This window comes from Anastrepha obliqua, chromosome 5 (genome assembly GCF_027943255.1).
Source record: "Anastrepha obliqua isolate idAnaObli1 chromosome 5, idAnaObli1_1.0, whole genome shotgun sequence".
Classification (NCBI taxonomy): domain Eukaryota; kingdom Metazoa; phylum Arthropoda; class Insecta; order Diptera; family Tephritidae; genus Anastrepha; species Anastrepha obliqua.
In genome coordinates this window covers 129,147,127-129,161,707 of record NC_072896.1, presented here as the reverse complement: position 1 = coordinate 129,161,707, position 14,581 = coordinate 129,147,127, and the positions used below count along the sequence as shown (strand labels likewise).

Below are 14,581 nucleotides of genomic sequence, written 5' to 3'. Positions count from 1 at the left end.
TCATTTCCCTGTTAAACCGGTGTACTAAGGAGGCCTACGACTAACTGATATTTATATAAAATCATTAAATGTGGACATTTTTACATGCTATATTATCAGGAGAAAATATACAAGCGCATTATACGGCTACAAAATTTACACTATAAAATAAAAACTAAACGATGGAATTCCTGCCTTCAAAGATTTCATTCAGGATTCACATTTCTCAAAGAACCTGCAATATGCACTTACGTACATATACATATACTAGCGGACCTTCACCCGCTTCGCTGGGTGAAAGAAAAATATAAATGAAAAGTGTTCTTTGTTTTTTTTCTTGTTTCATCATTTAATTCATGCTCGGCCATTATTTTGTGACTTATTCTAATAACAATGTTTTATTTATTTTAGTGACTTACTCTAATGATTGTAAACTAACAACTTATTCTAAAGCCTTCTGATACACAAAATTTTTGGTTTTATTTTCATGCGGTGTATAAATATAAAGTAAGTTAGGTCAATTCCACACAATTGAAGTGTTGGACCTTGAGACTTATTGATTGTAATAGCAAAAGCAAGGCGAATGGGAATTTGAAGTCGCTTAAAATCAAAAGGCAAATCTGTTAAAATCATTGGAATGCGCGGAATCAAAACATCTTCACCTTTAAATTTGCCTTTCAAAATTGTTGCTTCAATTACATTGTTCATTGTCCGTTTCACTGCTAATCTTGTCCCATTGCATAGTTTCGGCTGATTGATATTTCGCAACATAATGATCACTGCGCCGAATTTCAATTGCAAACGATGTGGTGGCAAGCCAGGCAAATTAAGTGAATTCAAAAATTCAATTGGATAATTCACTACATCGTCGAGATTAGTGATTAAATCAATTGATTTATTGGGAATTAGAGGCAAAGTTTGTCGAAAATCACCGGCCAATAGAATTAGTGCACCACCAAATATGTTTGTGTTATTTCGAAAATCTTTCAGTGTTCTTTAAAAATCACTGGATTTTTTATGAGCCATCGTACTTTCATCCCATACAATAATTTTACATGTTTGTAAAACCTTTCCCATTCCAGAATTTTTAGAAATGTTGCAAGTTGGTTCTTCATTTACTTTCATATTTAATGGTAACTTTAATGCAGAATGTGCAGTGCGACCGCCGTCCAGATGATGCCAAAGCCAATTCAATATTATTCTGTCATCGAATGGTGGCCAAAATTAACGACAACAAAAACGTTTTTCCAGCCCCACCTGGTGCATCTAAGAAGAATATTCCTCCTCTTTCATTTGCAACATTGTCTATAATTTCATAATGGTTTTCGTATTATTTATTTCTTTATTCTTTATTCAAGCGCTTTGGCATAAGCAATATTTTTTGTTTTTCTATTTGTTTTTGAGTAAATATATAATGTTGTTGGCTTCCCAACACGTGAACAGCCAACGTATAGTTGACCATGGGTGAATACTGGTTCTTATAAATTCATCCCGCATATTTCTAAAGTTTGCCCTTGTGATTTATTGATAGTTATTGCAAATGCTAAACGAATGGGCAGTTGTAAACACTTGAATTCAAATGGCAATTGGTATTAGAACGACTTCATTCTAGAATTTGCCAATTAAAATAGTTGCTTGGATAACATTATTCATCAATCGTTTGACTACTTCATTTTGTTCTTGACGTTCTTCTGATGTCGCGTTATTCCGGGCATTTCTCATCCGCCTATTATTATTTGTCGAACGACCAATATGATTACGTGATTGTCTTGGCATTTGTACTGTAATAAAGATGATTGTAATTATGGTATTCTGAGATTTTAAAACATGTTTTTTTTCAATTTTGTGGATTATATTTTCGATGCATATGTGTTTAAAAGCCCAAGTCCACATGGTCAGGATTATTTTATTTTGTTGCGATTTTCTTAAATCATCTCTTTTCTTCTGAAAATTTCGTGCTCTTCTTTTGCATCATTTAACAATTTCTTTTGTTTTTTAATTTTTTTTTACCATTTTTTTCACTCATGGTGTATCGTAGCTTATCGCATATGAACCGAAAAAATAAATCCACAAAACATAATTTCATTTGAACATTCGGATTTCACATTAAATTCTCAAATTTTGTAAGAAATTATTCACTGTTCCAAAATCCACTCCAAAAAAATTCACAAAAAATTTTTACACTTTGCACTTACGTCTTCTCCTTATGGCGTCCAAATCAGAAAGAAATATTGACACATTGTAACTCACACTGTCAATTTGACAGTTCAGTTCCACCCCAAGCGTTAAAAAAGTAAACGTCATTATGGCTGGTTCAAAAGAACGCTGTACGCGTTGCCGGTGTTCCGAATTACAACCAAACTTTACGAAACCCATTTTCAATACTTACTTAACAATGTGTGTAAGTTTGGTTTAATTCGGTGCAAAGACACGGCGGGTCCACGTTTTGGCATATATTTCGAGACCCTAGTCATCAATAGGTATGAAATTACCCCGTATTAAAGCACTTATCAACAGCTTTCATTTGATACCCATATTGTACATACACAACCAAATGTTACCCGGGTCCACCTTTTGACCTATATCTCGAGACCCAAGTCACGGAGCGGCATGAAAAATACTTTGTACTAAAGCATTCACCAACAGCTTCCATTTGATATCCATATTGTACAAACACATCCCAGGGTTACCCGGGTCCACGTTTTGGCCTATTTCTCGAGACCCTGGTGTCCGATTCTTAAAATTTCAAAACACAAACACACAAACTCCACGTGTGTCTCTTCAATGTGGCAAAGTTTGGTTAAAATCGGTTGAGCCATTCTCCGTAAAGTTCATCACAACTCGAAAAACGGCTGAATTTTTATATATATAGATAGATGTCCAAGAACGTTTTTCCATTAGTGATTAAAAGGTGTATAAAGTATTGAAATAAAACTAAAATTTAAATCCATCGCATAACTTTAGTTCAATGATCAAAAATATTATTAAATCTAGTCGTGATGTCATTGTAGCTACTGCTATATGGTCCAACTCTTCTCAATTCATTTCCAAGTCCTACAAATTAAAATTTGGCTGATCTATCTCCAAATACAAATACATATGTTATATAATTTAGAGCAAATATTCCGATAGGAGTGTGCGATGGTAACTAAATATAATGTTGGCGTGCTTAGACCAAAGGTTTTAAAATGTTTGCAGGGTATTATTAAGTATAATTAATTATTCATAAATATATAAGGCTTCTTTTGCAATATTTTTGAACAATACAAATATGCTTTAATTAGCATTTATATATAATTAGATGCACTAGTCGCGTACACTTGGTTAGGCATTAAATGCAAGTAAATCACCACTTGAATTATGCAGCGAAGCATTAAAAATAAACACGCAATGGAATTAACCTGCACTAAGTACGTATATTCATTCATTCAGGATCCAACATAAAATAGGATAGCTTAATTGCTAGATGAAATCATAGCTAACACGAACTGCTGTAATAATTATCACAGTTGGCTGGAAAATAATTCTTAGCTGAGTAATCAAGTAAGAAATGTCTAAGATGGTAGATGATGCACAGACATGCAAGATCTAACATACCATTATGGCTTAGTGGCTCTCATAGGTGTTGGATGGTTAAGGCGAAAGATTATCTCCACACTTTAGAAGTGTAATTCAGTTTCTAAAACTGTTTAAAATCAGCTATTAATCACAATACTTATATTATATATGCGGGTAAATGCAAGAAATGCGATAGTTAAATTTTCTTCAAATTTTGTATATGAGACCACAGAAAGAAATACGCCCCACTTGCGTACTTTAAAATACATTTTTATGTATTATATATCAAAAAAATGTCTTTACCAAACACTACCAAATCTGCCTGTGGGGCGAATTACTCAAGCGAATTTACTTATTTTAAGGAAAGTTGGTACACATGACATTTTCAATTTAAGAAACAACCAGCAACGGTAAGAACGGTAAAAAAATAAAAATACTTTATTACATATTATGAGGGGTTTTAGCACTGCGACCTTCATGGATTTAGAGTGTTTCTCTGTGTGTTTTAGTATTTGTCTTAATTTATTAAATGTTGTAAAATAAGTTTACCCAGGTGTTTCAATCGCTTATGGGTCAGTGCAAGGCTCGATCCTCGCACATATTTTAGCGGTTTCATCTTCCTCCCTACAGAAATTGGAAATTCCGTTAGAGCATATTTTCACATTAGCAAGATGATAATTCAATCTGCAATACTCTGTTATAGTATACTCGTAAACACATTGACCACGGCACTTCACGACATAGCGACAGCCAAATTTTTCTTGTCTGCGAATGTGGTTGTAAAGCCAGCTCCATAAATATTTTGAAAGCGGCAGCGACAAGCAAAACAGCTGATTTAGAGGTTTTGCGATTTATTCATTTAAAGCTTGTGTGGTAAGCATTTGCGTTTGGATTGGAAGAAATTGATAAGACGAAACACATAACGACATTTCTCAATAAATTAAAATATCTTGTTTCAAGTAAAATTGGTTTTTTTATACTTTTTTTATAAAGAAGTAATACTGTTTTAAATGTTTAGAATTATCGATCATTACTACATTTAACTGTGCATAGTTTCGGTTTTGATGAAAAGACGGGAGATTCATAAAAAGTTTTGTAAAAAGTCATATTTCCTCCTTCAGTGGCAACACTTCATTTGCCAGTTGTCGCCAGCAAAGTTAGATATTTAGATTTAATTCGGCGACAACGACAATTTGCAGTTTTGCAACCTGAAGTCGTGCTGTCGTCAAAAAAATTGCGTTCGTAGGAACGTTTTTTTTTCGTAAAGAGGCCACTCTCATGAGTAGTGCTATATCGGCATAGCAGTATGCACGGCTTGTAGCTACACCTACGGCAACGTATGCGGCAACGTTTTCAAATTGTAAACTCGAAATAACTGTTTTTCTTGGTTCCTGCTTTTGAGTGTTGCGAAATTATACAGGCAGTGCGGCGGGTGAGAGGATAGTGTTTCAGTTCTAATTTAATGGAGAGAAATATTTCAAAATTTGCATGATAAATAGTGTTTCAGTTCAGTTGAATATATTTTGTGTGAATTCAGAAGGTATGGCCAACATCAGACTGTTAACTGGCTCTCAGCTATTTTTAAGGAATCAGCTGATTTATTGACGTAACAGGGGATGTAACAGGAGTTTGTTTACTACAAAGCTGAGATTGTGTTGTAGATGCAAGAAAAAATCAACACAACCAGTCAGTAAGGTCTAAACAACGACTGATTGGACAAGTGTGTAAATACGTGGGAAATGACCGGGGAGAATTCTGTTCCTGCATCCCCGATATCGTGCTAGCCTAAGTTACTCGAACAATTTTTCTTCGGATGGCCAAACCTTGTAATATATCACCCTTGAGTGGAACAGGTATTTTCAAGTGTCAACAACTTGTAGATAGAAGAAAAGTCACAAGCCAAAAGTCTTATTGCTAAATACAATTTTACAAATTTGTATTCATAGGTATTTTTACATATTATTTTGAAAACAAGTCAAGAACTACTCCGCCACATCGCTACAAAGGAAAATATTTCGCAAAAATTATGTCCACGCTGAAGTTTATGGCGACGAAGCCAACGAAAATGGAAATATATTAGTTGATATTTAATTTGATTGGATTAGGATAGTTTAGCACGCGAGTGTAAGTTGAACAAATAAAATATATATTAATATCAGAAACTTTAATATCCTTTGTCTGCGAAATTGTTAACCATAGTGGCAATGACGGCATGCTTAGTTAAACTTCAATCGTCTTATGGCCCATATTTTTAACATTAGTTAGATCTCTATTTGCATTGGCTGAAGAAGGCAAGGAAATGGATTTTTGTTAATAGATTTGAATAATTTTAAATAAATAGTTTCCAATACATACCTTTGATAACAGACTTTGTAGAATCTATAATTTGGTGTTCATCAGTAAAAAATAAGGATTTATGTATGTATGTTTATGCATATGTATGTATGTACATTTTTGCTCTCTATTGCTTTCATCGAATGTGCGTGTTTGCTAGGCACACATTTGCGAGCACTTATTTAGGTAAGTCAATTTAAAAGTGACAACAAACGGCAATGAACTTTTCAAACCCGGCACTACTGCGTATTGGTACGAACGGATCGTATAAATCAAATAGCGTAGAGAGTGTATATATATACATATATATATACATATATATATACACAAACACATACAAATATATACATACGTAAATCAACAAAAATAAGTAGCAGTCATAATTGTACTCGAAAGATTGAACACCTATTAGTATTATTGACACTTCGTACGCAATAAAAGGCTGCTCAAACAACACGCGCGCTAGCTGGTGAGCTACGATACAAATATGCAGGGAGCTAACACGGTCACCGTTGCTGTCGGTGATGGTCCCACTCATAGCTATAACCCCGGTCATTGGTTTCTATCTGTCACTATGGCCCTGACGATTATTCTCTCAGTCAATTCGTCGTCTCATAACCGCAAGTCGACATTCGGCACTTAGCACCAACGATACTGATAATACTACCAGTACATTTAAGCTCTCGATACAAAAAAGGAACAAAAAGCAAATAAACCTATTGTACTCACACTCACATACCCTATGTGGTTGTATACGCATGTGTATTTATACATATATATACCTACGTATATACAAATTATATGCTGCCATACAAAGAGGAGTAAATAAAACCGTCAAACAGCACTTCTGTGCTTGAGCACATGCGTTGGTACCTCTGTCATTAGGTACTCAATATGTGCACTCAGAGATTGAACTGCCACAAAATAAATTGAAATGAAGAAAAGGCCAAATCGTGACTACATATCTACAAAAAAGGCACAACAAATGTTGCTAACTCTACCTACTTCAACGCGATCACAATTCAAAGCGCCTACCAGTCACTTCTCTCTTCTCATTCTGATTTTACCCCACACTTGAATTGATATTTGCGATTCTGGTGGCATGTATCTACATAGAAAAACAAACTCACCGTACTTGGAATAATTTAGTGATAAATACTTTAATTCGTATTTGTTTTCTGATTAGTTTATTCTCCAAAACTATTGGAGAATGGAAATGTAAGAAGGAATGGATTAAAACTGAGGCAATAAATAGTTCACAACCTATGCACTTACTTTAAATTAACATATGTATGTATCTTTAAGGTTAGAACTCAGCCTACACTAATTTTCATGCGAGCCTCAGTCGGACTTATTTTTCATTATAAAAATAGTAATCATGCCAAATGTCAGTTTTTGGAATATTGTATAATAACATGAACACCGCCTCACACAACTTCCAACCGACCATCAGTGTTCCTGCAGGGCATTTTAATACTTCTTATATTCGTCCCCTTAGTATTAAAATAGCCTATACATTTTTTGATGTTTTGAGAAAATGAATTTCAAACTTTTTGTCGAAAGTGGCTCTCACTCAAATCTCGTTATGTCTGTAAATATTTATTATTTTTGACTGACGTTTTGACCCACTTTGTGGAACTAGAATTTGACAAAATTTTGACCACATATAAAATCGACGATGGAGAATCCAAAAATTCAATAAAAAAATAATAGCCTATGAGCACATAGGCTATTGTTATACTGAGGGGACGATATGTTATTGCTTTGAAGAAATAAAGTTTTATATTATTGACTTATCTTCTTTTCATCTTGATTTCTACCAATTGCAGTGTTCCTGCAGGGCATTTTAATACTTCTTATATGTTGTTGCTTTGAAGAAATAAAGTTTTATATTATTGACTTATCTTCTTTTCATCTTGATTTCTACCAATTGCAGATAAAATAAATAGCGAAATTTTAACATAATTATCAGTTGCTGTTAAATCGGTGAAGGGAGAACTGAGCCAACAACCGGACTTATCGGCAGCATCAGCAACTGCAGTGTCTGCATCGGTTAAATCGAAGGCATCAGCCCCCGCACAGCAAGATTTCACAAGCAAAGCAGCAATCAGAAAACATTTGGCGACGTTGGTGACATCGTGACGCATAAATCACCCTTCAAGTGAAAACGCAGTAGCATGACAAAAATATTGCGTCACTCGACGGAACCGTCAACTCCAACAGTAGCATTGACAGCAGCGGTAACAGATAACGACTTAAACAATGTTTTAACCATCGCAGCTTATAACCTTACCACAACGTAGAATAAAGAGTGTTTGTAACAAAGATTGCTCATTTGTACCGTTCTTGTTGCCGCCGACGGTGCCGTTAGCCATTGCGAACTTCGCTGCCACGGCACCTAGCTCCGCTACCGAGAAGATGCTCAGTGATCGTTCGCTGCTCTTAGCTTTCGGTGGCGGATTTAATTTAATCGATAAGCAACTGAGCGATATTGGTGCAAATCTGCCCACCTCGCCTTCACCTGCAGAAGCCGCTGCAACAGCTTGCATATATTTAGAGAAAGTGAAACATGAGAAGTTATCGCCGCATGTGACAAAAGCGTCAGAAGCACAATTTGACTCCTTAAACGATGCCAGCATGGAGTCAGCGGCGAGTATCAATAATAGTAATTGTACCAATCGAAATAGCAATAATAATAAAAACAGCAACAGTAATATTGCCAACAGTTTAATAATTAGTCAAGTGAAAAATGCGCTTAGTGGCTCCTCCAGCAATCTAACTATTGCTAATATGACCAACAATCATCCCCACCAACAACACTCACTCCATCACAGTTCTCAACAACCCCAGTCAGCCCAAAAGCAAGCACAAAAGAACAATGTAAGCAACATTGGAAATGTGAAGAGGGAAGGGCTGAGTCCGGGTGCTGGTCCTAATGGTGACCTTCAGTCAGTGATGTCGAGGTATATAAAAAATATGCGCTCAAACAATATTTGTGGTAGATTGTAGACGTATTTCTATATTACCCGTGTTTTCAGCTCTTTCATGAAATTGACAGAGAGCGATCATACCTAACAAAAATAATCCAGTAAATCTAAAATAATTGAATTTTCAAAAATTAGGCACAAATACCCCAAAATGTAGAGTTGTATTTTGTATTTAAATCGATGGAAGCCAATCGAATAGAAATTCGGTTGACAAAATCGTATTGACCGTATATTTCAATAAAATAGAATCAATTATCTTCGCAGGATATCCACGCCGTCCTTCTTCAAAGTCTCCACTTCAAGTAAAGTGTTAGTGTGCCTGCCAAATGAAATGCAGTTTAAGTCGTGTTGTTGTGTATAACGTTTTTAAGTAAAAAATAAATAAAGGCATATACCATAGACGATTGTACTACGAGTTCAAGAAAAGTTACATTTCTTAGTCGATCGGCATAAATAATTGAAAAAATAACTTTCTTTTACTTTGACAATAAAAGTTAACTGTTTCTAATCAACATCTCCGGAGGAGAGCTAAAGTAAAATCGATTATATTTGGACACAAATAAGACTGTGGAGGTGCCAATAGAAGCTATAATCTTTTGACGCTGTCTGATATATAATTGGCGCTTACACCATTTTTGGCTGTTTGGCCGAGCTCCTCCTTCTATGTATATATTAATAGTGTACGTCTTGATGTTGTTCCACAAATGCGGACCCCGATCATTACATGTTTTTTTATTTTTCTATCATTTTGGTGTTTCATGCACGCACTCCCGAATAGTATTTAATGTTCTGATACATAGCTTTGACATTTTCATTTCTAAAATCGCTTTCAATTTTCCGCTTCATGTATATTTTTCTTTTTTCGCATTATTTTCTTAGCTTATTTTCTTTTTAAATATGAACTGCTATAAAAAATAGTACTCTTCTGATCGAATAAAATTTAGTGTGGTAAAGCACTTTCTTCCAAGTTTGAGTGATTTTCGAAATTCAATAGTTGGCTCTGAGGCTTTGGAAAAAAACTCTAACGTAAGAAGGAGGAATACAACCCAATAAAATAATAAGTAGTGTTTTTTGTAATTTTGACTAGCGTGGCATGCTTATTTTGGAATGATGCGCCTTTTTCTTAAATTCCTTTTATCTTACCAAACAACGTGTTGTATAAACCTCTTTTTTTCGCCCCGGCGTAATCAAATAAGCCAAATATGGTATATCATTAATTATTTCTTTCTAAAGGAATCCGGAAACTTTAATAAAATCGGCTGCCGTAGCCGAATGGGTTAGTGCATGACTAGGTTCGAATCTCGGTGAAACACCAAAATTAAGAAAAACATTTTTCTAATAGCGGTCATCCCTCGGCAGGCAATAGCAAACCTCGGAGTGTATTTCTGCCATGAAAAAGCTCCTCATAAAAATATCTGCCGTTCGGAATCGGCTTGAAACTGTAGGTTCCTCCATTTGTGGAACAACATCAAGACGCACACCACAAATAGGGGGAGGAGCTCGGCCAAACACCAAAAAGGGTGTACTCGCCAATTATATATACATACATATATGTATATAATTAAACCGAAACCATTTGTATCGAATCGCATTACGAATTTGATTGTGAAGTCTTAATAATAAACAAGTGAAATATGAAAATATTTTTATATTATACGGAGTTATAAAAACTAATATTTACATAATACATAATAATACATTTGCACACGAATTCAAAATGACGTTGACTGAAATAGAGTTGACGAAAAAGTGAGGTTAAGTTACTGACGTCACTTTATTATGTATGATCATAGCTGCAATATGCAAACAGTGCGCACTTTCAATATACAATTTCATATGCTGGTTAAGGGGTGTAGAGGAAGGGAATGAAGCTATAAATAAATGGCGTAACTTACCTAACGTGCCACATTTTCTACCCTATCCAAAAGTGAGGGTGAGCGTTGTCTAAGCGATTTCAATTTATTCTTGTCCACGAGTTATCAAAATAGTTGTTTTGTTCGTCTTGATTTAGTGCCGCTAATAGCCTGTCTATGTGCCTAACGTTTATGTCGTCTTCGAACTGCAGATGGTTTTTTATAAGGATGCCATTGCCTGCCAAAGGACGACCGTTTAAAAACAGAAACTGTTTTTATGGTTCGGTGTTTGCCCACAGTGGGTTTTGAACCCCACTGAATGGTAGTCACACACAAGTTCTTTGGGTATGGTCGTCTCCTTATTATATATATATATGTATATATATGTATATATATATATATATGTATGTATTTTCTTCTTGTCATATTCAAACGAAATATGCAACAAAATTGCAAGACCACCATATGTTTTAATTTTTTTTGGAGATAAAAAAAAAACACTATAAGTCTTGTTAAGATTAATATTGATGATTATGCAAAAGATAAATACAGTAATGGGAGACCAAATATCTGCACAAGATGTTCATTTAGTACTTTCAATTTAATTCGTAACTCCCTTCCATTGTTACCGAACCGAAAGATATTTTCACTGAATCTTTTCTCTCAGGCGAACATCACAATAATTTAGCTACCGCGTTATCTGCATAAATTTGTATTATACATATTTCACTTTGTATATTTATACATAAATTTACAGCATAAGTATTTGTATGTAAATCCACTTGGCACACGTTAGCTGTCATTATACCAAATCATTAACATAAAATAATAATTAAATCTTAACCAACTGACAGGTTAACTGGCTAACCAGACTGGGAAAAAAATTAGAATACCAATGAAAAGCGCAGGTATCAATCGCAATTTGTAAATTAAACAATTTGTCTCAATTAGGCGCGTTTGATAACACGTTTACGTGCAGAAAGCACGACGAAATTAAAAGCAAAAAAATGAGGCTTCAAAATTGAAAAAAATGATCAGGAAGATTTTATCAATCGGTGTTTTATGCTTTTAGGTTTGGTGTAAAATTCATACAAACATACCTGCATAGTATACCCACATATCTTTTTTTGGCGCTTTATGTGTTGATCTACTGTACGCCGTATATTACTGGGCGAGTTGGGAGCCACGAGGAAAAACAACAACGTTAAGATTATAACTCTGTTCTTTGTAATTCAGGTAATGACTCCCGCTATTGCTCGGTTTCATTTATTTTCATATTAAAAGCGATAAGTGAGTGTGGCGACACATATGGTCAGATAACTGTGTTACTACTGTTCAAGTTTTATTTTAGCTTCTTGTGGTTACCATAAAATAATTAGTAAATTAAAATTCACTTCATTACATGCCATGTATTATTTTGAGTTTCCGAATCTTTAGAAATAAATAAATTAGCAAATGTTCTTGCCCATTACTAAATTGTACCATACAACTTTTTACATTAATCCATAAAGTAGTAGAAATTGGCAGTGGAACACGAATCTACTAGCAATTTGTAACAAAACTTAAGTAAAACAAAAAAAATTCGCGGAAACTATGCCTAAAAACATATAAAAATACTAATAAATATGAAAAAAACATAACTTTAATAGGTTCGAGCAACATAGGCTCCGCCAGATAGTTGATTAATAATGTGTGTACTTGTAATATTATTAATACGAAATATGGTACGATTTACTCTGTAATTTGTTGCACGCTACAATAATTCCTAATGAATAGATGCGAAATGCCAAAAATATATATGTACATAAGTGCATTCATATACGAGGTATCGGAAATTCCCGTTAGGATCATAAAGGATCTATTAAATTGCCATTTCAAATACATACATATATGTATATATAATTGGCGCGTACACCCTTTTTGGGTGTTTGGCCGAGCTCCTCCCCCTATTTGTGGCGTGCGCATTGATGTTGTTCCACAAATGGAGGGACCTACAGTTTCAGTATTTATTATATATTTATTCAGATAATTTTTGAGGAGCTTTTTCATAACCGAAATACACTCGGAGGTTTGCCATTGCCTGCCGAGGGGCGACCGCTATTAGAAAATTTGTTTTTCTTAATTTAGATGTTTCATCGAGATTCGAACCTACGTTCTCTCTGTGAATTCCGAATAGTAGTCACGCACCAACCCATTCGGCTACGGGGGCCGGCGTATGAATATATATATGTATATATACATATTTATAAACGTGATAATTCTACAACCCTTTTGAACAGATTTGCTTTTGAATGGAAAACATTTTTTTGATAGTTTTTTTCAGAATGTTTTGTTAATAGATATTATTCAGAAGAATAGGATCTTTGTAATAATTAAATTTTTTTCTGCATTTAATGAAAATGGAAACATCATATGGAAGTGTGTGATTTGAAGTCATTCGCAAAAACTTTAACTTCCCCGTGAAACAATGGAATAAATCTACAAAAATATAAAAACTTTAGATTGTTTGGCATTGTCTTTTATACAAACTTAGAATTGAAGAATATAAACATCAAAAACATCCCCAAACACCACGTTCATTAATAATGAATTGACCCGCCCTAATGCATATTGTTGTAATTTAGTATGTAAAGCTTTATGAGTTTAACAAATAGAGTAGTTGTTCGCTGAACCCTTTCTGATTGAAAAAAAAACGTTACATTTTTCCACGCATTAATTTCCAAAAACAAATTCAGGATTTGAGCATATATTTAAAGCAATTCACACAAAAATGTTTGCATTCATGGTATCATAAACAGAGGAATCAATTGTTCAATTGAACTAAGAAAAAACAAATAAATAAAAATATATAGCTGCGGAAAAAGTGAATTTTTAGGTGCTCAAGGTTCAAAATAAAATGTTGCCCATAATAGTAGTTAAGCAACTTTAGTTCAATATTAAGAGTTTTTTCTTGCATAATTCTGGGATAGCAGGAAGTACAAAGATTCTATACTAAAATATCCAGCAACCTTAAAAGAAACGACAATAAACAGTTAGCACAGAGTCACATTTGTCTTCCTACACTTTGAAGCAAGGAAGTATCTATGCATGGGTGTATATAGGTGTAGCAATTTATCCATGAATCATATTTGAAACGCGATTTAGACTTTGAGTAGATCTGTAAGCTTCTGGCATAATTACTTTAATAATTCCATTATGTTTTTCTATTCATAGATCACGCAGCACCACACCTTCATCATTTCGTGGTGCTTCGCCTCAACATATGTCGACAGAAACACTAATGCCACTAACTTCGATTTTACGGATCCAGCAAGCTGCATCAGCTGGGCGTCATAATTCATCTATTATTGCCGCCACCATGGATACTGCGCATCTAGTAACCACAAATGCTGCACTCCCGACAGAGTTTTCAACACACAACTATTCCGATATTATGCGCAATTTAGCGGCCAAATATAATGAATCCAACCCAATAAAGTAAACTACAAAAGAGTGCATAGTTAATAAAGACTTGAGTCGAATTCCCCCTTTTTATTTTAACTTTTCAGCTCCTCTTCGGCTCGGCGTAATACCTTTTTTGAAAATTCATCAACAACTCCTACCGCCTCTGTTCTCAGCAAAAATATCAACCAGCAAACTGGCATTAGAAATGCAGGTGCTGCAGCATCGCAAAGTGCTTTACCTAAGAAAGACGCACAACCGCAACTGATGCCACAACTATCCATGTCACCGGGAGAAGTAGCGGTGGCAGCGGCTGCTGCATCTTTTCTAAGCAATCTTCCATTCTCACAAAGCGTGTGTCCGCCATTGATCGATATGAGCAGCACACAAGCTTTAGTTACATTGGTAAGTTACCTCTAGGGCTTTTCT

At 34.8% G+C, this 14,581-nt stretch overlaps 1 protein-coding gene across 4 annotated transcripts in view; it reads left to right on the top strand.

The window, feature by feature from the left end:
- Positions 1 to 14,581, top strand: part of LOC129247036 (nuclear pore complex protein DDB_G0274915) — an 85,326-nt gene that overhangs the window by 60,714 nt on the left and 10,031 nt on the right. For all 4 annotated transcript variants that reach the window (XM_054885900.1, XM_054885899.1, XM_054885902.1 and 1 more), the window contains 3 exons: positions 7,808 to 8,834; positions 13,925 to 14,188; positions 14,260 to 14,557. In XM_054885900.1, the coding sequence (XP_054741875.1) occupies positions 8,290 to 8,834; positions 13,925 to 14,188; positions 14,260 to 14,557 (1,107 nt within the window). In that variant the 5' untranslated portion in view covers positions 7,808 to 8,289. The remainder of the gene's footprint in view (positions 1 to 7,807; positions 8,835 to 13,924; positions 14,189 to 14,259; positions 14,558 to 14,581) is intronic.